Source organism: Colletotrichum tamarilloi (genome assembly GCF_030869305.1).
Source record: "Colletotrichum tamarilloi strain Tom-12 chromosome Unknown Scaffold_188.1, whole genome shotgun sequence".
NCBI classification, from domain to species: domain Eukaryota; kingdom Fungi; phylum Ascomycota; class Sordariomycetes; order Glomerellales; family Glomerellaceae; genus Colletotrichum; species Colletotrichum tamarilloi.
The window spans coordinates 1-20,430 of record NW_026849571.1 but is presented as its reverse complement, the minus strand read 5'-3'; the positions used below and the strand labels follow the sequence as shown (position 1 = coordinate 20,430).

Below are 20,430 nucleotides of genomic sequence, written 5' to 3'. Positions count from 1 at the left end.
GGAAAGGGAGGAGGAGGTATGAGCTGTCCTGTGCTTCTCCCCGTGAGCGCCTTTGGTCTTCTCTTCTGCACAACAATGAGTATGACTTCTGAGAACTAGAGATATCGTTTGTTCCTTGGGTGATCTTTGTTCCACGTCAGCTGATCCTGATACGTCGTTCGAGCCTTCAAAGACTTTGGCTCACTCAGTCTCCTTCCATGTCCTACCTACCTACTTGTGATCTCTGCCCAAGATCTTAAACACAGTAGCTCATCTAGGACTGGATAACGATACCTAGGAGAAGAGAAACATCTAAGGGGCCCATAAGCTCGTTCTTGCTCTGGGAATAGCATTTCCGGTGAAAGTTAGGCCCCAGATTCTTAACCGCAGTCAAAAGCTCCAGACGGAAATTTTCTTTCCTCCTCTCCGATAGGTGGCTATATCTCCGGGGGATTATCGTGGTATCAAACTGGTTGCCCGCCGGTTGTGGCCCGTCCCGAGCCTGCTTGTATCAATACGACATGTCATGAAGTGGAAGGTTTCCTTTGCCGTAAAGAAAGTGGACTTCATTCAGTTAGCAAGGCTTCGCAGCGCGTACGTACGCCTATCAGCTCTCGACGGGCATCAGCATCCAAAGTTTAGAAGAGAATCGACCAAGAGGCGGAGGCAACCAGGCAGGCAGAAAAATGCCGCCGCAAGATATGGTGCAGCTCGTAGCATTGTGGCGATATGAGTGGTACTCGTAGAGTCTTCATTGACATATGCGAGTAAGTGCGGTGATGTCCTGTGACTCTTCATCCTGGCCAACGCAGCAAGTCTATGAGTCTCGCTATCAGGCAAACGCAATATGGGTATTTCGCAAACCATGTGATAGATGTTGAGATGCACAAGTCCTAGGTATCGAGGCATTGCCGTCTCGTTCACGATGTAAACCTATGCGAGGTAGTCGAAGCGACACAGCCTTTTAGACTCGAGCATCACTATGACTCATCTCACAAAACCTATGAGATCGTGGATTCGAAAGACATCATCTTTCAATATGAGATATCATGGCGTTATTCATACTCAATCACATGCTACACTTTGAAACACGCTGAAGACTCCAGATGTACTTGTCCACAGCCTGCAAGAACGCTGGAGGCCTCCCTCACGGCACATCCTGAGAAACGAGGAGTCATCTGCCTCAGGCTCGTGATCTGTATCACGACTCATCCAGCAACATTTGTTTGAGGCTCAAGGCATCCGCGTTGCGTTCCACCAGCTACCCGGCAGACTGGGAATGTCTAGCTCGTAAGCCTGACCTATCAAATATCCAACTTGCAGATTCACGGCCGCCCAGTGCGTGAATACTGTCCTGAATCTTCGATATGGAGAAATCTTCATCCTCCAATAGGAGTTCTATAACAGGACAGACGACGGATGTGACATCTTGATGATGTAGAGGGGTGTGTAATCTTCCATCATGAGTGCCGGATATGCTACAAGACCCATCTACTAAGTATCGCGGCATGTCATCGACGTCTCTTTCACGAGGCGTGAATCATGTAAATCAAAGCGGACTGACATTCGTCACAATCATTCGAAGAATACTGAAATCTCCAAACTTGTGGCATGTGAAATCTGAAGATACGAGTCATCCTTTTGAAGTACGAGCCTTTTCTTTACTACAACCATAGCATAACGGCAATATACGTCTTGATCTGAACTACTAGCACGGGACTGGTCGCCCATACAAGCACAAGCAATCCTACTCTCAATCACAATTCACGGATTGCCACAACTGCTGCCTACACCCAGACCATTCTTCATCCCTGAAGAAGAAAGCTTCACCAAAACGATTCGCTCTCATCAACTCCCCAACCCTCCCCGGTTAACCATCCACCATCCCAAGGCAACGGAATCATCGTCATCGCACCCGGTGCCTGGCCCCCAAAGCAACATCCTCACCAGCGCATCCGATCTCTGGACCCCAGAAGAGTGGCGATATTCCCCGTTGGCCTCAATCTCCTATCATTTGTCCCGAGAGCATGCTTACACCCAGCCACCCGTACCTCCCGAAACACAATATCAACCAATCAAATCCCATTCATCATCGGACTCTGCACAGCCTCTTCCCCTTTCCCGACACGCCGTGAGTGAAAGCGAGTAAATCAGAAAAGGGAGATTGGTTGAACCGGGCACCTCGGAGAAGAAAAGATTCCAGGTGTGAGTCACAAGGTGTGTGCGCTCAGCGCCAACAAATCACACACCCAAGTTTTCGGGTGCGTGATAGTCGTAATGGTGCACCCGGCGGTCTTGTACCAACCACCCACACGCAACGCCTCGGAGATTGGGGGCGTTAGAAAGGTGAGAAAAGTCGCAGATAAGACGCCTCGCGTCAGCGGTGCTTCGGCGATGAGATGTAGCACCAGCGAGGCCACATACATGTCACCGAAGGGGTGAAAAAACTCAGAATAGAGAATCAAAAAAGCACGGTAAAGAATACAGACAACTCACTATACCTTACCTGACCTCACCTTACCTTATGCCAGCTGTCAATCCATCGCCCAAATGTCGAAATCGCAATCGAAATCTTGAAAGATTGCGACATTCGTCAGCAGATGGATCGATCTAGCCCCCCACGGTCCCCTGCCGCCCAAAGAAAACCCTCAGGTACCTTACCTCAACTCTCGGACTCAACCTCACCTCGTAGAAGAGAGGAAGGAAAGGAAAGGAAGAGGGCAGAAAGAAAGAAAAAAGACCACGACACCGGCTTGCAAAAATTTCCAATGAAATGCGTTGTCGATTTACCTCGCATCAGCATGCAGCCTGGTCGTGGTGCAGCGCGCAGGCGCGCATGCCTCTCTCATTGTGCATGGTGGCAGCGTGTTTTTTTCTCAGATATTGCTGCCCAAGATTGGATTGGAACTTTCGCAGTGCAGCCCGAGTCCGCCACACACTCACACTCACACTCACACCACGCACCACGCACTCGGCGCACTTCTGTCAAACGCTGCGTCATAACCCACGCGGTACCAAATTCACCAGTAAACATGGAGCAAAAGCCGGTACTTGAGTGACTTACCTCAGAGGGGGCGTGTCCTTTTCCCCATCATCCAAAAGATACATTCCATCGCAAGTACCACCACGATTCCATTCCGTTGGGTATCGCAACCTGATATCACCATTTGTCATTCTCTATAGAACACCACAGAAAAAAAGAGTCACAACATCCTCAAAGGGGGTGTTGAGGTCCGGACAGACTTTACGTCCCCTTGCCCCTTGCCCCCTTGCGTGTCTCTCTCTTCAGCGCGACCCGAAATCCCGGAGACCCGCCTCGCACGCGGGAGATCCGGACGACGGGGGCACCGGTCGGTGGCGAATCTCGAAATGCCCGTCCATCCGAGCTTTTCATTGGTCGTCATCACCGCTGGTCCCCTGGAACTTCAGGGAAAGAGAGGAACTGTGCCACATTGACAAGGATTACGAAGCCAAGGCTAAGCCACATGTCTCCAGGGATCGCTTACCTCACCACATCCCTGACCAACCATCCTCGACCTATCCGGACCCAGGTGTTTGGGGTACATCGGCCGGCTGTGGCGTTTGGGCCTGGGTTTTGCACTTTGTACTCTTAGTCTGGCCATCGGTGGTGCACCGGTGGTACCTGTTTCGTACGCGCGCGTCTTTCAACGACATGCCAAATCGAGGCTGTGGTATCCGTATACTGCGTACCTACACATACGTTGCTGCTGTGAGTGGCTTCGCGGTGATGATGCGGCCCTCGGCCATCTCGCTCTCGCTTTTCCCGTGATTGCGTCGGGACGATGAACAAGTGCGAGCTGAGGTCACCTGGCTTCAGACTTGAATCCCACGGAGCCATTGTCTTCCCGAGGAAGGGAAGTCTGTGAACCTCGATTCCTCTCAGGCTCGGCGATACTCCTCTGGCGTGTCGAAATAGTGTCTTCCCCGTCGGGGGCCCCCTTGGTTTGTGGGCTAGAAATCAGTTGATGGCATCTCCAAGACAACGGATGGATATCCAGACCGCAAGTCCCAAACCCATATACCACAACCCTCATTGGCTCAACCCAGATCCCATCCCATCGGACCAGTCACCTCACACTTATCACCAGCCCTGACATCGAAAAACCCCCCTCCTCCAAAATAACCCCTCCTCCGATGCACAGCAAGTCGCTACACTGATTCGCGAATTCTCACAAAAAAGATCAAATGCACCCCAAAATTGAAGAGAATTGCAAAACCCAAAACCTCCAACAACGAATTATAAACACTCACCAGTGGAACACAAATGCAAATGCCCCTCTTGTTCAGCGAAAACCCTCTGCAAAAGCCCTGGCCATGCACACTCCCCCGAGAAACCCTCCTTCCACCCCCTCGGTACCAACCTACCTTAGCCCCAGTCCTATGTACAGTCCGGGCAGTCCAGCTCAAGTCCTGCCACCGCAGCCATCGTCCAGGGAAAGGCTACTCCGTAGGCATCCTCATCCCTCTTTCGATAGGGTGATCTGGCCCATAAAGCTGCTGCCCTTAGACTGGAACAAGGGGGGCCATGCCCTGATGCCTATGCACCCAGTAGTGTACTGCCCGGCAAACGCAAGCAAGTCCATTTGGAATAAGGTGCCACCGCCCGGCGTGCGTCCAGGATGATAATGGAGCGGGGCCCATCAAGGTCAGTCGAACTGTCGAAGCAGAAGAGAGAGCCAAGACCATAAAAGCCAGACAGACATGCATGACGTTGCGGCAAGGCGTGCAGACCGCAGCGCAGCGCAGGGCGACAGACGGGACCAGGGCACCATCCGTTGGCTTGCCGTCCCCTACCGTCACGAAGCATACTCCGTACTTCCTACATATGCCTCCTCCTTCTTTCATGGTCCTAGGCGCAGGCGTAGGAGCAAGCGCGTGCGGCGTGCGGCGTGAGGCGTGCTGAGGCTTCGCTCGCCCGTTGCCGCAACCCTGTCCATCGATGCGTTGTCCACAGGTCTACGGAGCCGGGCCCTCGCAGCTCAAACGCACGGAAAATCAAGGAAATCTTCAGCATCTTCAACGAATCCAGAACAACGTGGATGCGAAGACGATCAAAGAGGAACCCGGCGAGAAGGCCTGGCAAGGGGAGGTATCGTGAGAACAGACAGCGGCTGGTCGACCGGCCGGCCGGCCGCCCTTCCTATCGGTCTACTGATACACAAACAGCCAGGGGGGGGCCTTTGGAGCAGGGGCCTTGGATCTCTTCACTAGGAGTCTAGGATATCGACGGACAACTTTATCCGTCGCGGTCTTGCCGCTTACCGCTCATGATCAGCCCTTGATGATGCACTCCGCCAACCGAAGCGAAGGAAAGAAGCTGAGAAGAGCAAGAACCAGTGCCGCTCCTCCGCACCCGCGATCCACCGTCGAAACAGGCGCGACTCTCTTCCAGTTTCCACTATACTTGTTCCCACTTGGTTGCATGGCAAAGACAAAGGACGAGCAGCAAGACGTTGTATCCCGCATTTCTTCGCTTCTCGCTTGTCGCTTGTACCGTAGCCCCGGGGTGAGAGGGGATCGTAGTCCGAATCCATCACAGGATCAGCCAGAGGCTTAGCAGAACCCTAGAACGATGGGAAGCTCGGCTTCTGTGCTATTATCGCTCTCCGTGTAGGTGAGCTGATCCTCTTAGTGACAATGTGTATGTGTTGTCCAATTGTCATACGTCCGAGATACCACCACAATTAGCAAATCCATACGCGCCACACCGTCTCGTGATGGCGATGGCCTCACTGGAGACCACCTGATACTGGCTCGAACAATCGTATAATTGTACAGCCTTAAAGGTGATACTTCTGTGCGCGTCGTCGACGTCACCGAGCCCTAACATGACCCTGTCAATGGTCATCAGGCGCATGCGGCATCTTCAACCCAACCAGGGGCAGCGGGGATTTTTTCTCTCTCTCGTTTGAACCACTGCGCAACAGAAGGAAAGCAGAAACGACTAAAAAAAAGTCAAAATAGGGCATGAAGCAGCAGAAACCCCTCCTCTTCCCTCCTTCGCATCTGCAACGACATGCAATGCCATGCAAGTGCCCCGCCAGTCCGTAAGGTGGAATGCGGTAATGATAGGGTGGTTGCCATGGACGCAAAGAGTCGGTGAGGAGGGGCTTTCGCGTTGCGCCTGTCACATTTGCGGTCTGGGCCCGGAGTGCCGGGAAGAGAAGATAGCAAGGAAGGAAAAGAAGAATAACAAGGCGGTTGCCAGAGTCCTTGCCTATTTTTGGTCAAAAGTGGCTGTCAGTCTCAACGGTATTGGTCGAAGAAGGGCGTGGGTTTTGTATGAAGGGCGGAGCAGTGGACGAGGGCGGTGGTGTATATATTTGATGGCTCGGCAGCATCGATCATGGATGAACATGGGCGGACTGCATGGCGGTGGGCATACAGGCGAATAGACGTCAGTGAGGGCATCGCCAGTGGGTATTTGATGCGTGTTTCGATATCAAAAGGGTGGGTGGGTGCGATTCTAAGCTGGTCGTCAAATGGTTGCAATGCATCGGAGGTGTTGGGTTAGGGGAGCAACACCCAGAGACGCCAGTGACCGGAGAGACGGAGAGTCGAAGATGACGGGAATGAATGAAGCAGCCGGGAAGACAATGCAAAATGCGGTGGACCCCTGCCGGCCGCAGGATTAGGGATGCGGATGCGGCCCTTCGTAGTGCAGTAGCGTCCCCTCCCAGCGGCCCTGGCCGTCCGACCATCAACTTGACTGGCTATACGGGCTGGTGCGCCGGAGGAGGAGGAGGGGATTCTGTCAAGTTCGCGGTGCGACGTGTTCATTGACACCCAATCAGCACCAAGGCCCTCACTTGGGTGACCTTTAGAAGGGCTTCGAGGAAGTTTGATAGGTGCAGCAAGGAGGCCGGCAGCCTTGGGCTGTTGGACAGCAGTGCAGCAGGGACTCGTAAATGTTGGGACCGACCACGTGAGGCTTTCCGTAGCGCGCTTCTCTGTCACTCTTCCTTCTCTCTCCTACACTCCTTTTCCCACACCGCACACCACACTCTGCACACCTCGTTTGGTGTAGTATGGCCTGCCCTGATGAGCACTCCTATGAGTCACTCCGCAGCGACCGTCCCATTCCCGCAATTGGTGCTATGGCATGGTAGTAGGGCTGGCATGATGGGAGAGTGGTCTTGTATGATGAGAGACAGGGAGTGAAATGAGACGTGATCTATTCTCGGTGAGAGATGAAAAATTTTCACATCGGTGCCGGGTAAAAAAGCAAATTACAGTACGCACATAGAACATTTGGCGCAACCTGCCGCATGGGCGCGCATGGCACCTCGGGAGTCTTGGAGTCGGGGACTCAGGGCACACTCGCACACACCCGACACTGACACTAGCCGACGGGGGTCAACAATGACAACAATAACAACATGCAGGGAAGCAATCAAGTCTTCCCATGGTGCGGTCGGTAGGGGAAAGAAAAACAAACAGACAAGCCAAGGTTACGGTCAAGGCCCGGCCTCGAGCCACTCACCGAGTGTTGCGGCCCGCGGTGAAGTGCAGGTGAAGGGAATGCCCAAGAGGTTTGCCGTCTTCTAGAACAAAATAATAGTCAGAAAAAGGGTATTTTTTTCTCCTTGTGGTGGGAACCGTGGGATGAAGCGAACCTAGCAAGCGAGATCCAGGACGCACCGAAGCCCTGTCGTCACAAGCCAGCGCCAGAGCGTGCGCGCGCGCGGCATCTAGCCAGACGGCTGGGTAAGGGTGGACTCCATGAGAGACAAGGTCGAGGACTCGGAGAAGACGTTCAATGCTGGAGACGGGAGACGCTGGACCGGTGTGGAACCGTCTCCAACTGCAGCAGGGGAGCTGGAGCAGGGTGTTCGAAATGTTGCAACCTCCATCAACTCCACCCGGCACGCTAGGAACAGCAGCCTGTGTGACGCTATCTCGCTCGCTATGCACCTGCGCTGCAGGGAGCAGGGAAAAGGGGCGTGTAAGAGGCAGGGCATCAGAAGCTTATGGCCTGGCGATATCCTCTCGAGATGCAAAACAGGCCAATTTTCCCATCTCAGTGGCTCGCCCCAAACAAGTGGCCCGTCGATAGATGGAGCAAACCGAGACTGTGGTTGTAAATATGCGGTCAAGAAACCGGACTGATGGAGTCGAGGACGCCGAAGTCTTGACTAGTGGCATTCACTTCCTTACAGTAAAACTGACAGTATGGAGTAATACGGGTAGTCAAGTACGGATACGACTGACGAATCATGAAATGGACGTGTAAGTCGATCTCGGTCAGACCTGGCGATGCCGGGGTACCGGTGGCTATCGGTGAGGAACGGGAAAGAATTCAAGTTGATGCCGGTTGCCTCTGAGGTGAGATGTTGCGTTGGGACTCGGCCGGGCGAGGAATGCTGATATCGAATTGACTTTGCCTGCCGCCTACTCCCGGATGGTCCCCTTTCTTCGGACGTGTACTTGCTCCGTATAGATAGTCAGGTATTGATTCGATGTAGTTGTCCGTGAAGCGGGTGAGAGATGAGACGGATGAGCACGGACAAGAAGAGAAGAGAAAAAGACATCGGCCGAGACATGAGGCTGCTTGGTGCAAGACAAGACCGACACGACGCGACTCAGGTCGTCCGAGGGCTTGTATCCGTAGGCCAGGCCGAGCCACGACAACGGTAGTGCATATGCGTACGAAAGCAATGGCCGATGAGACCACGGCGGCAGTTTCGCAGGGTGAGCCGAGTCGATGCAGAGGCTCATAGCATGCCCTGCCCTACACATCGCAGCGCATCGGGCAAAAGACCACATGGACATTCCAGGGGTTCAAATCGTTGCACTTGCGATCCCAAGGCGCCTGTCGCCTGTATTGCTCGCAGCGATTGCCCGGCCCTAGCTCATCCTCGACTGAAAAGGATCGAGGTATAGGTTTCCTTCAGTGGCTGCATTAGCTGAGCACGCTGCTAGGGCAGGACACATCGGGGCATGTCGCTTCCGAAGGCTGACAGATGCATAGTCGCAGACGTCCTTGCGATCCCTTACAGCGCTCCTCTCCTGCTGTGGACCACTAGACATTTGTTTCGGTGAACAATGCCTGTAGAACTTGGAGTCTATTGAAGCAGTTTATAGGTGTAAGTGTGGATAGAGTTGGTGATAACCAGCCTCATGTTCCCAGGGAAATCCTAGGACAATCCCTCCGATAGTTTGTCTAGGATGGTATGACGAACACGAGGTCAGGACTTTTGCCGTGAAATCCAGCTTGTTGATAGTGATTTTTGTTGGCACCCAATGCTTGGGTGAGCAGCTGCTTGGGCCGCAATGGACCAGGGTCGTGGTGCACTGCCTACTGCCCGCCAATTGCGTTGCCCTCTGAGATCAGCAAGATCAATAAAAACAAACGAGGATGTGAGGTGAGAAGCCAATGAATGTGAGCGAAATTGTAGATGCCGGACAAAAATACCAGGCCCGAGAGCGGCCACAATTTGGCAAATTTTGGGTTAGTTGGCCAGTGTGTAGCAAGCGAGCCAAGGTGAGACAAGACCATCGCCGGCCTCTCCAGCCACCTCCCCCTTTCACCCTCTGTTGACAGCTGGAACCACGCGCAGGGGTGAGGGGAGATATTTGGCCGAGTACACCGGACACCGTACACCGGGAGCCATACACCGTACACCGTACACCGGGAACACTGGCCACGGTAGGCAAGGTGAAGTGAGGCCGCCTGGAGGCTGGAAGTTGGGACGCGCGGGCAGGTCGGTAGAGGGAGGACGCCATGACGAGCTGGTGGCGGACCGAGTCTTGAAGGAGGCAAGCCGTGACAAGTAACCCCAACATTCGAAAGGGGCTACAAATAACGGTTTGGGTCTGGCTGAATGGCAGACTTGGTCGGTAGTAGTCGATGGAGGCGTGAGGGGCGAGGAGCGACGGGGAAAGTATTCGAGTTCATCCGGAGGGCCCAACATGGTGGATTTGACTCCAGAGGGCTGGTGGGCTAGAGGAAACCAAAAGCTAGCGACTGGCGATGTAGTGCCAGTTCTGGGCCACTCACTGGATGGAGTTGTTTGAGGTCATGGCCACTGAGTCTGGAATGAATCCCATTCGATGGAGCATGGCGAGGAGAGTATCCACATGCGTCGTTCCTGGTCGCCGCCGCTGGTCTTCCGTCCCGTTGGTTGGCCTGCAATTTGTGTTCGCCTTCGAGTCAGCTCCGGCGATTGTGGAGTCTGATACAAGCAGTGCCGTACGGTCGGAGCTGAATGGTAGCGGGAGAGGCAATATGGGCCCTGAGCAAGAGTCATTGAGTGTGCGACAGTGACGAATATGAGCACTGAGAAGAGAGTTTGGAGACTAGAAGGATTGATGGACAGGAGGAGGCAAAAAAGCTGCATACGCACTGTAACTTAGCATGCCAAGAAAGTACGTGATTGACTTTCAAGTTGGGGATGCTCTTGGGTTCATCCCAGCTGTGGCGTACGCTCTAACGCAGGGGCATGTACGGATATTCGTATTGACAATAGCCGTCGTCCGAGGATGCGGCCACCCGAAATTTCTGGCTGGGAATCGGAACGATACATCGTAACGGTATATTTTGTTTGATGTTTCTTGATGTTGCCAATGGTTCCCATGATGTTCGTGGAGAACATTACGTTGATGTCCCGAGGTGACGCCCAACGGTGGTTGACCACATGAAGAGGTACGTACATTTTGGAGTCGTGGTGTCGGAAGGTGCGCAACTACCTTACCTAATATGAATCTTTCCTCCTACCTAGGTTGTCCTTCCTGCCTTCTCTATCCTGAGATAGTAGTTGTTGCTCCTCTTAGGTGAGCAATCAACCTGGAAGGAAGTAGGTGAAAGATCACAGCAAATCTGGAGAGGGCAAGCGCATACTTTGGTAAGCTGCCTCCTCTTAATTGGCTCTCACGATAATTCGAATGGCGTGGAAGTGCAGGGAAGGGACGGCCGTTCTAGAAAATCGGGAGGGGGCCACCATGCCAATTCTGGCCATCACTGGGCTCTTGCTGCATGTTCCGCTCTCCCGTCACCCCGCGTTGGGGGACTTGGGGTGCATGTGATGAGCGAACTCCTCCACTCAAGATGCGAACCTCCGCAATGTCACTCTGTCACGCATCATTCCTTTCCAATCGTCATACTCCATATTGTAGAGCTGCTCACCCTCATGTTGAATGGGCGCTTGTTCGCCAGTCACTTGACATTGCACATTGGTAGAAACAACGTAGGTCACTGGCTGCAGTTCAAGCTATTCATCACCTGCCATATCGTACCTCGACACCACACTACGAGCCTCCTTCCTCTCACTGGTGAATCTCACAACGATGTGAATACGTGCAACTTATTATCAGCTACCTGTTCCGTACATACAGAAAACTCACTATAGTTGAGGCTTTGCTCATTTTTTTCTCTATGCACACGCCGACTACCCAGTCGTGCCTGCTACACTTCCAGGTGACTACCTAGCGATGCGGGGGAGGTATGTTAAGTGGGAGGAAATACGCAGCAAATGGCTTCACAGCATCTCATCTGATAAAAGTTGCACTTTGATGCCCGTCATCCCCAAAAGCCACTCGTACCCCTCCCCCTCCCATGCCAACGTGATCCATCATGCATGCAATCCCTGGGCAAGGCTCAAATGTGCACGTACGGATAGTTAGCTACCTATTCGTGCTTTGGGGATCCGTAGATCGTCGTTGCAGCTTCAACCTCAGAATGTTCCTCATGTGTTCTTGTATCTGACTTGCTCCTGCCTCTATGCGCAATTACCTCGTCAAAGTACCTACAAGAACGTTCCTTCCTTCTGACTCCTTCCGTCCTCACATGCAATGCAGCATCCTCAATACTTCTCCTCTTCCTCTCTCTCCCACTTCACATCATTTGCCTGCATCCATCTGTTTTGCCCACGCTTCATCATCATTATATTTGCTGCTTCACTATCCCGAGGATAGGTAGTTGATACGAAGTAGGTGATAGCGCCGCTGCCTGCTCCTGCTCCAACGCATCATCTATACAACTCGTCCTGATAAAAGGGTTCAACTATTGTACTAGACAGCCGGCACATTTCTCTAGAGAGCTCCCAAAGTCTCTCGACCCATCGAATAGCCGGCTTCTACCTTATTGCTCTGCTCGATCGCGGTCGCGTCAGCGGTCAGCACCTGGTCAGCATTCACTCCAGGCAAGATTACCAAGCTAGCGAGTCGATACTACAAACCCCAGCTCTTAGCTTCTTCCCGCCGTGCAGCACTCTTGGCGTGCAACCATCAACCGCGAACCGTCTTTGTCCAGTCCCGCTCTTCCAACTTCCGCTCCATACGGGTACAAGACACCACGGACTGAATTTGCTCATTTCGAGCAACGGCAGATCTCATCTGCCACCAGGACGTTCGAATCAACCACGACTCGACGCCGACTCAAAAGACGTGCGGCTGCCGGGGATCGCGGACAGGAAGAGAAATTTCTGATCCATCCTCCAGGCTCGCGACTGGGATCCATCAAGCGCGAGGCCCCCGTCCTTCTCTTCCACAACGGCCAACCTTGCCTTGCTCGTCCGAACCGCCTCACCGAGGGCGCACGGAGCAAGATTAGCAGGCAGCACCTGGCCACGACCACACAAGCAAACATCACCATCACCGCCAGCTTCAATAACACGCACCAGGCTCACCCAAACCAATTCGGGAGCCGATCCTCTTCACACCTCTGGCCGGGCGCAAAGTCAAAGTCAGCGAAACATTGACTATCGTCGTACACGATGCCATTCTGAATCCCATTGATTCTCTGTGGAATCCCGTCGACATTGCAAAGCCAAACCACCAAATCATCTCCATACCAACAACTCCATTTGAGTTTTCCAAGCCTTTTCGGCTCGTCGTCGGCAGGTGGGCTCGTGTTTCGGTGGCCTTCACCTTGACACGGTGTGATTCACCCTCGGAATCCCAACAATTGCAACCCTGTGTTGGATGATCAAGGACCAGACTGCGGCCAGCCACGTTACGCCAGGGGAACGAGAAAAATTTTCACCTAGGACGCTCTAGCGGCACTGGCCCGGTAAGATTCCCCCGTGGCACCGTTGGAGACCTTTTTCCGTCTCTCTTTTGGTGTGGTGGAAGCCATCTCCAAAATTCAAATTCCACGCCTGTTCGTGCGAGGACCCAATTTCGCTTACTCGTCACCGGTAAATTTACCCACACGGCAGCGCCTACTTTCACAAGGATCACTGGGCTTTATCTCTGGAACTTTTTTTTTCTGGTGCCCCTCGCCCCTCTTGCTCTTCCACGAAAAAGTTGCGCCCGGGGACTAGGAACCGCCAGCCGGGGGTCCCACGGACGTTGGCGTCGACTCATTGAAACGACAAGGCCTCCCAGTCCTGAGTCTGCCTGTGTGGTCAGGGTGTTAAATCCCCCCGGCCGTTAAGGCGCCGGAGTCACTATCAGAAGCGGTGACCGGATTTTGATACTGGTGTGGCTAATTTCAGCGTCAAGGTGTGAATATCGATCTTCACCTTTCGGTGGGCGAGGGCCTGCTCATTCCCATTCCAACCCCGGCGAAAGACCAATGTGGAAGGTTCAATTAGGACATCGATCAGAATCATCTTAGACCGCCGAGATAGAGGAGAGAAAGTGTGTGTCATTAGCCGGGTACGGTGACTCGAACAATCAGAAAAGCAGTCAAAGGGATCCAGCGCCAGTGCCCAACGTTGGGAATCGAGTTGCAACTTGCAGCAGGCCAAAGGGCGACTGCAGGCAAACGCAGGTGGCCTGGACGACGAGGTGCATTCTTCACTGCCACCCCTTATTTCCACGGACGTGCCTTTGGGGGCGCGATCGTGTGTGTGTGTCTTCTATTTCCAGGAGCTTCTTTCGAGTCAGCAGCGAACCAAAGCGCACTTGCATCGAGCTGTGCCACGAGTACGCTGCACAACGGTGATTGACATGTTCTGACCGGGACTGTGGCCGACTAGACTGGAGTCATCATCACCGTCGTTGTCGACCACGACTACTGCAACTTTGTAAGCCCCAGCGAAGCAGCCTAAGGTGGTCTGCGCATTGGTGCGTCGCGACAGCTGGCTGAACCACGGACTTGAAGGGCTTGGACAGTCTGAGGATCTGAGTCGCTGCTCGCTTCCGCGCGATTTTGAACAAACGCACAAACGAAGGACGAACAGAGACGCAAGACCAGACAACGGAGTGTCTATTGGTCTATCGCCGAGAGGTGAACAAGCCAGGGAGAGAGACAAGCGTTCACCCAACGTGTAAAAGGGGTCCAGTCGACACCGTACGGTGTAGGTCTTCGCCTAGGAGGCTGGTGTTGCAAAAGGGAGTACCCAGCAGCAGCGGCAAAGCATCAGAATATTCATTGGGAGCTGCCATCTACTGTTCTCGATCAAGCATCCATCTATCCGCCCACCGCGGCGAGCTGACCGGGGTCCCGAGGTGTGAGTGATCCCTCCTCTCCCTTTACTCACCACCAAAGCTGAGCAAGCAGGACAGAGAACGCAGAACAGCGCAGAACAGCGGCGAGAACGAGGTACTTTGTTGGAAGTCGAGCCATAGGGACACGCCCCCCTCCAGGAACTTGTCGTCTGTGTTCCCTCCTAAGAGGGGGCGCTCTAAATTGGAGCCAGGTTCCGTGTGCTCTTACGCTAAGGCAAGCCAGCCACCCCTGCCACCCCTGTCCTTCTCTGCAGCAGGGGACAGGGATCAGAAAAGGGAGCTGCTTTGGTTCCTCCGGGCAGGCCATCACGCCCTGGTGCGAGACTTGCGAGACTTTGGACTACCACCCCCTGTGGACCTCTCTCGCGCGCATTCCCACTCCTCCCTTCTCCTCTCCCACAAAAACTGGGAAAACGCACCGAGTAATTAAATACCACGCTGCCCTCACCACTACTCTTGAACTTCTCCTCTCTTCTCATGTTTTTGGCTTCTGCCAATCAATGAATATTCTTTGACATTCACAGCTTCGGCTTCGGCTACCAACCACCTTCAACCCATCCTCGACAAAAGAGTCGTCATTCGTTGCTTCGCTGGCGTCCTCCGAGAAGCCTCCAGCAACTTCCATTCATCACACACTACCGACGTCGAGAAGATTCCTTCCCGAGCTCGGTAATCTGGTTTCCATCCTTGGTCATCGAGGGTAACCTGTAGCAGTTATATCAAACTTGGTCATGTTCGGGCACAGAAGACAAACTTCCTCTCCTCTATCATCCGACCGCATACCGAGGTGACTTGCTTCACCTTTTCTTCGCGCCTCGACATCGGCGCGACACCCTCGCCCTGGAATCACAACCATCCGCATCGACACAACCTACCGACATTTTGGGGGGAGTCGTGAGAGCTAGCAGAGGAAGCTGCTAGAGAAGAAAAAGTAGAAGACAGATTTGAAGAATACCGTGGACGCCTCCCATCGACCTCGCCACAAAGAGCCATCAGTCAACATGGCCTACTCATCCCCCTACCCCGGATCTCCTCCCGACGAGTACTACTACGCCCGGGAGCGATACCAGTCGGCAACGCCAACTCCATCCCCTCGGGGGTCCTCCAGCTATTACTACCCGCCCGGCTCAACCCCGCAGCGTCCGGCAACCCGCTCCCACTTCCGTACCACCAGCAGTGGCTTCAGCGAGTACAGTCCCCGTCCGCCGACGGCGTCGCCTCGATACACGAGCGATGGCTACTATGCCACGGCAAATGTGAGTAGTGGTCATCATTCGCGCAAGCATTCATGGGCCACTCCGTCGCACCCACCGCGCGAGCGCCGATCTTCTTTTGTCTATGTACGGGCCGCGACGCCCCACGGAGAATCCGACGATGAGATTATCGAAGTGGATGGCCGTACTTATCTGGTGCCGGGCAAGTCGTCACGGGCGAGGAGCAAGAGGCATTCTGTTCAGGAGACTTTTTACTATGAGGATGGTCGAGGATATCCCACTGATTACCGTTCCCATGCACAGAGCGGTTTTGCCTACATTGAGCGCGACATCCCAGCGTATGAGCCTCGCCCCTCCCGTACCCCTGCCAACGGCCACTCTCGCCGTTCCTCGACTTCGGTTCCCCAGAGGCCCTCCACCGTTCGCCCCGGCAGCAGTTCTCAGGCATCTAAGAAGGCTCAGCCTCAGACTGAGACCAAGAAGCCCACGCCACCCCCAGTTTCTCGCGCGGCCACTGAACAAGACGCCAAGAGGCACAAGATCCCCTCAGGATACTCACTCAAGAACTGGGATCCCACCGAAGAGCCCATTCTTCTCCTCGGTAGCGTCTTCGACTCCAACTCCTTGGGCAAGTGGATTTACGACTGGACTGTCTACCACCATGGCCCTGCCACTCCCATTTCTGACATGGCAGGTGAGCTCTGGTTGCTATTGATCCAGTTGGCCGGCAAGATCAAGCGCGGAGAGGAGACTATCGAACGCGTGCGCAGCACCGAGAAGAAGGAAATCCTCGATGACTTCATCGATGCTGGTGAGCGCCTGACTGATAAGCTCCGCAAGCTTCTTAAGACTTGCGAGGCTCCCATGCTCAAGGCCAGCAAGAAGTCCTCTTCCCTCGGCAAGAACGCGGGTGTCCAGTTCGTCGAGACTCTGTTCGGCATCGAACGCGAGTTGGACAAGACTGAGCGATTCATGCAGGGTGTTCGTCTCTTCATCCTTCGATTCGACGCCAACTGTGATGACATCCTCAAGAACCCTGAGAAGTAAATGGCCCCCTTATCTTTGGACACATTCCCTTGGTTTCCTTTCTGTCTATACTGCCACATCCCATGGACGGAGTACCATCAAGGAAGCCAACGGATGAACCATCGGAGCCACACCTCATTACCACCACAAAAAAACCAAGAAAACCCAATATCGAACCGACGGATGGAGTTGCCAATTGTACGATTAGGAATCTGTTTTCCGGATCCCATTTTTCCTCGGGATTTTCCACTTTCATCTCATTGAAACACGACGGATTTTGATTTCCCTCTATTCATCACCATAAACATAATCTGGCGCAAGCTATTATGCATCGGGGATACACACCAAGGACTTTTTCTTTGCGATACCCAAGATACCACACGGACCCGAACCTACACGGGACGAGAACGACACGAACGAACGAACGCACGGCATCATCGACCTTGTGTTACAGGGATGGACATCAAAAGCATGCTTTGGTTGCGAAATGATTACCACGGGCGACTGGAACACGTTTCAGTCATGGAAAAGGATAGCGTGCTTACGCTTTGATCAGGAATGCTTTATTGTTTACTGGGCCTGGTTCAACACTATTCGGAACCTCGCCATCGCAAAGTTTGCGCGCACAACAGGGAAACAGCTTTTACGTGTAATATCGTCGTTGATTTGCAAGGACGCAGCCTCGACCAGTTGAATTTATCTAGACGGATGCACGGGACTTGGTTGTTTAGTTTTGTTTTTGATTCTTGGATTGCACTACAGCATCCACAACACGCCGCACTGGAAGCGCAGCTCGTCATTTTATTATTACTGTTCACTCGGCTCGATTATTACGAGAGTCGAAACGCTTTTCCTTTCGAACTGGCAGGAAGACTACGGAGGAGCTGGATATACCCCTTCCTTTCCTTGTTACCGGCTCCGCGGGGGAAGCGAGTCTGAGAAATAGTTGCAGAAATCAATCAGTATCATTCTTAACACTTGTGGCCTCTATAATACGCAAAATGACATGTATGGTTGAGTGACATGGGACGTGGTTGACATCAACGTCATCCTCGGACAACATCTCTAGTGTCCATGACCGGGGTCCTGATTTCCCACGTGGCTCCGTTCAGGGAAAAAGAGAACCCCATCGTGAAGAGAAGAATCCTTGTTCGTCTGTGCGGTTGTTAGGGATTTGGCGGACGGTGGTTCGATCGTGAGGATAGTGATGAGGTCATTTGACCAGCCAGCCACCCTTGTAACTCTTGTAAGCGAAGGGCTCCGCGCGGGGCGGTTCGGGAGGAAGCATTTCATGCGACTAGGGTCCTGCTATGCGCGACATCACGCGGGGATTATGGTTTATTTCGGAGGCTGACGATTATCATTAGGTAGGTAGGTAGCTCATTCATGGATGCGGGAGCTGAGGATTCGGGTCTGAGTGATGCGGCGCGGAGGCAGCGGGAGTCGGACGACGCGGGAATCAATGGATCGTGGAATTTGTTCATCCGGTGTGTCCGTCTGAAGGGGGGAAGTTTGGAGCCTCTGTTGGTTTTGGGGGGGCGTGAGGATTAGGGCTGGGAGGAGTTGCGAGACATGTGAGAAAGTTGAGACTGAGAGAGAAATGTCGATTCATCTGGTCTGTGATTACTTGCATATCATGTCCGGTCTGATTTTCTTCAAACTCCACTTTTTGTCATGTTTGACATCTTGATGATTCTGGACTGGACTAGACTGGAATCCTGCTTTCTGGATCTACGGTATGCATTCTTGTCACGGATAGCGAGCCGAAATACCTTGCAAGTTTACGGAGGAGAGATGTGTAGCTGTCTTGAACCTAATCTAGTCTCTCTTTCTTCACACACGCCCGAGTTGGGGCTCTTTTGCGTTGGAGAAGAATGCTGGAATGCGTCGAGGATTGAGGTTTGGGGGGAAAACAGAAACCGTGATTCGGAAATGCCAATGCATCGGTGTTGGAAAAAATCCCTCAACGGGCTTGCATGTAGCTGGATCACGGATTGTCTCTTACTAATGTATGCCAAGTGCAAGACAGTGAGACTGGTTCTTGTGAGTGAGACTGTCAAACTTTTGGCCTTGACTCGATGCCGCGGAGTCATCACGCGGAACAGGGCGGACGCGTGTACTCGGAGAGCGGAAAGGAGTTATTGAGCTGCGTTTCCATCGGTAGAAAGGGTGACTTGCCGGCCTGCCAATCTCTGTGTGGGAGCGCTGTGTATGAGGTCTGTCATTAGCGACGTTGGGAAGAGACGGGAGGCTGTTTCCTGGAGGTCCTGGACGCGCTTTACCGCAGTTAGAGTCTCACGGGTCGCGGGAGCACTTGCTTCTTCCCTTTCCACTCTATCTTCGTTTTTTTTTTCTTTCGTTTTTTTCCGTTTTTTTTTTTGGTCCCTTCCAGAGACTCAAGCCAGCGCATAGGGGCCCAAGCAGACGGACTCAGGCTAGCCCTCCTCCTTTTTCAATTTCAGGGTCGTTCGCGGGCACGGTTACAGTGTCTGAACTCTCTACTCCGTAAGGTTGCAGTGGTTCAGATGCTCCTCTCAAAAAAAAAGAGAGTTTTTTTTCTTTCTTGTTTGCACAGCCGGTTTACTAGGACGTGCGTTTGCACTACCTACCTACCTTACACTGGGGTCCGGGAGCATGGATGGACGGGGGGGTGGTGGGTTTGGTGATGAAGATGAGACGGACGGGATGATGACGGTGCGTCTGTACCTCCGTAGAGTGTGGTTCGCGGATATGGGTGAGTCATGTTTTTGTCACTGTATGCCTGTTCTTACGTCTGTTCGTTTCGACTTTTGAACGTGAATGATTGTGTGTGAAGATTTGCACGAAGCCGATGAGAGGACCAGGCATCGCTTCTTGAGAGAGCGCCTCAGGGGGGGGGGGGGGAGGCGGGGTTCATCTGTACCAGAGAACGTGATCTTTCAGGATATCAGATCTCAGGAATACATAGACTCAACTGATGACGCCCAATGATGCCCTCTTCTTTTCTTCTTTTTTCTTTCCCTTTTTTCTAGCTCTGCTTTAGGCTTTCCGCGATACATGCGAGTGATTGAACGACAGGACAGAAAAAAACTGAGAAAGACGGCGCTGCCGAGACGAAACAACGGCGGCGACCGGGGGGTTTAGGGGGTTGTTAGCGTGGAGCAAGCCGCGTACGGGGGGATTCATCGCTGTGGAAGGAAGAAGAGAACGCGCCGGCCGGCCGGTGTGGCACACCTCCTGGCCCGGGCGGGACTTTTTCGGGCGGTGGTGGTGACGGTATCTTCGAGGTTGTAGTGTAAGCTAACTTTTGGTTGGTGCTAATTCAGAGATATATCCATCGAATTGAAGGGTGTTGGACGACAAGTGAGAGCGCTCAAGAACCTGGCTTTGCCTGGGTAGGTAAGCCCCTCTCCCCCCCGGGACGGGGCTATTCTGCACTGTCTCCAGTTCTGTGAACTTTTGTTGGAGTGAGCCAGGTTTGGGATGTGAAGATGACAGTGTGGTAGCACGCCGGCTTCAGGCCCTCTCTGTGACGGAGGCGAACAAATAGGTGAACAGGGGAATATTTACCAATCTGGAGGGTGGGAAGAAGGCTGGCTCATCGGTGTGACGAAGTGGTGATGGAGGTTGCCCTTGTTTCTCGTGGCGGGCGTCTGGGCGGCTGGCTGGCCCGTTTGCTTTCCACGAACCTCTGAGTACCTTGTTATCGAAGAAAGTTAATTCTTTCTGAGTCACAAGTACAAGAATACAGTTTTAATAAAACAGTGTAGTGCCCACCCAGCACTTGAATTGAGATGCTTTTTCAAGCTTGCCATGA

At 53.2% G+C, this 20,430-nt stretch overlaps 4 protein-coding genes across 4 annotated transcripts; all 4 read left to right on the top strand.

Annotated features, from left to right (window-relative positions):
- Window positions 1–3,464: 3,464 nt before the first annotated feature.
- On the top strand, window positions 3,465–3,593 carry CTAM01_15961 (uncharacterized protein; the record flags this gene model as incomplete). Its single annotated transcript, XM_060531954.1, has 1 exon — window positions 3,465–3,593. One exon carries the CDS (start codon window positions 3,465–3,467, stop codon window positions 3,591–3,593), a length of 129 nt encoding a protein of 42 aa, XP_060373460.1.
- Window positions 3,594–4,701: 1,108 nt separating this feature from the next.
- CTAM01_15960 (uncharacterized protein) lies at window positions 4,702–4,893 on the top strand (the record flags this gene model as incomplete). Its single annotated transcript, XM_060531953.1, has 1 exon — window positions 4,702–4,893. The coding sequence occupies one exon, from the start codon at window positions 4,702–4,704 to the stop codon at window positions 4,891–4,893; it is 192 nt and encodes a 63-aa protein (XP_060373459.1).
- A 5,464-nt stretch (window positions 4,894–10,357) lies between these two features.
- On the top strand, window positions 10,358–10,531 carry CTAM01_15959 (uncharacterized protein; the record flags this gene model as incomplete). The annotated part of the gene is made up of 1 exon (XM_060531952.1): window positions 10,358–10,531. One exon carries the CDS (start codon window positions 10,358–10,360, stop codon window positions 10,529–10,531), a length of 174 nt encoding a protein of 57 aa, XP_060373458.1.
- A 4,864-nt stretch (window positions 10,532–15,395) lies between these two features.
- Window positions 15,396–16,655, top strand: CTAM01_15958 (vegetative cell wall protein gp1; the record flags this gene model as incomplete). The annotated part of the gene is made up of 1 exon (XM_060531951.1): window positions 15,396–16,655. One exon carries the CDS (start codon window positions 15,396–15,398, stop codon window positions 16,653–16,655), a length of 1,260 nt encoding a protein of 419 aa, XP_060373457.1.
- Window positions 16,656–20,430: the final 3,775 nt, after the last annotated feature.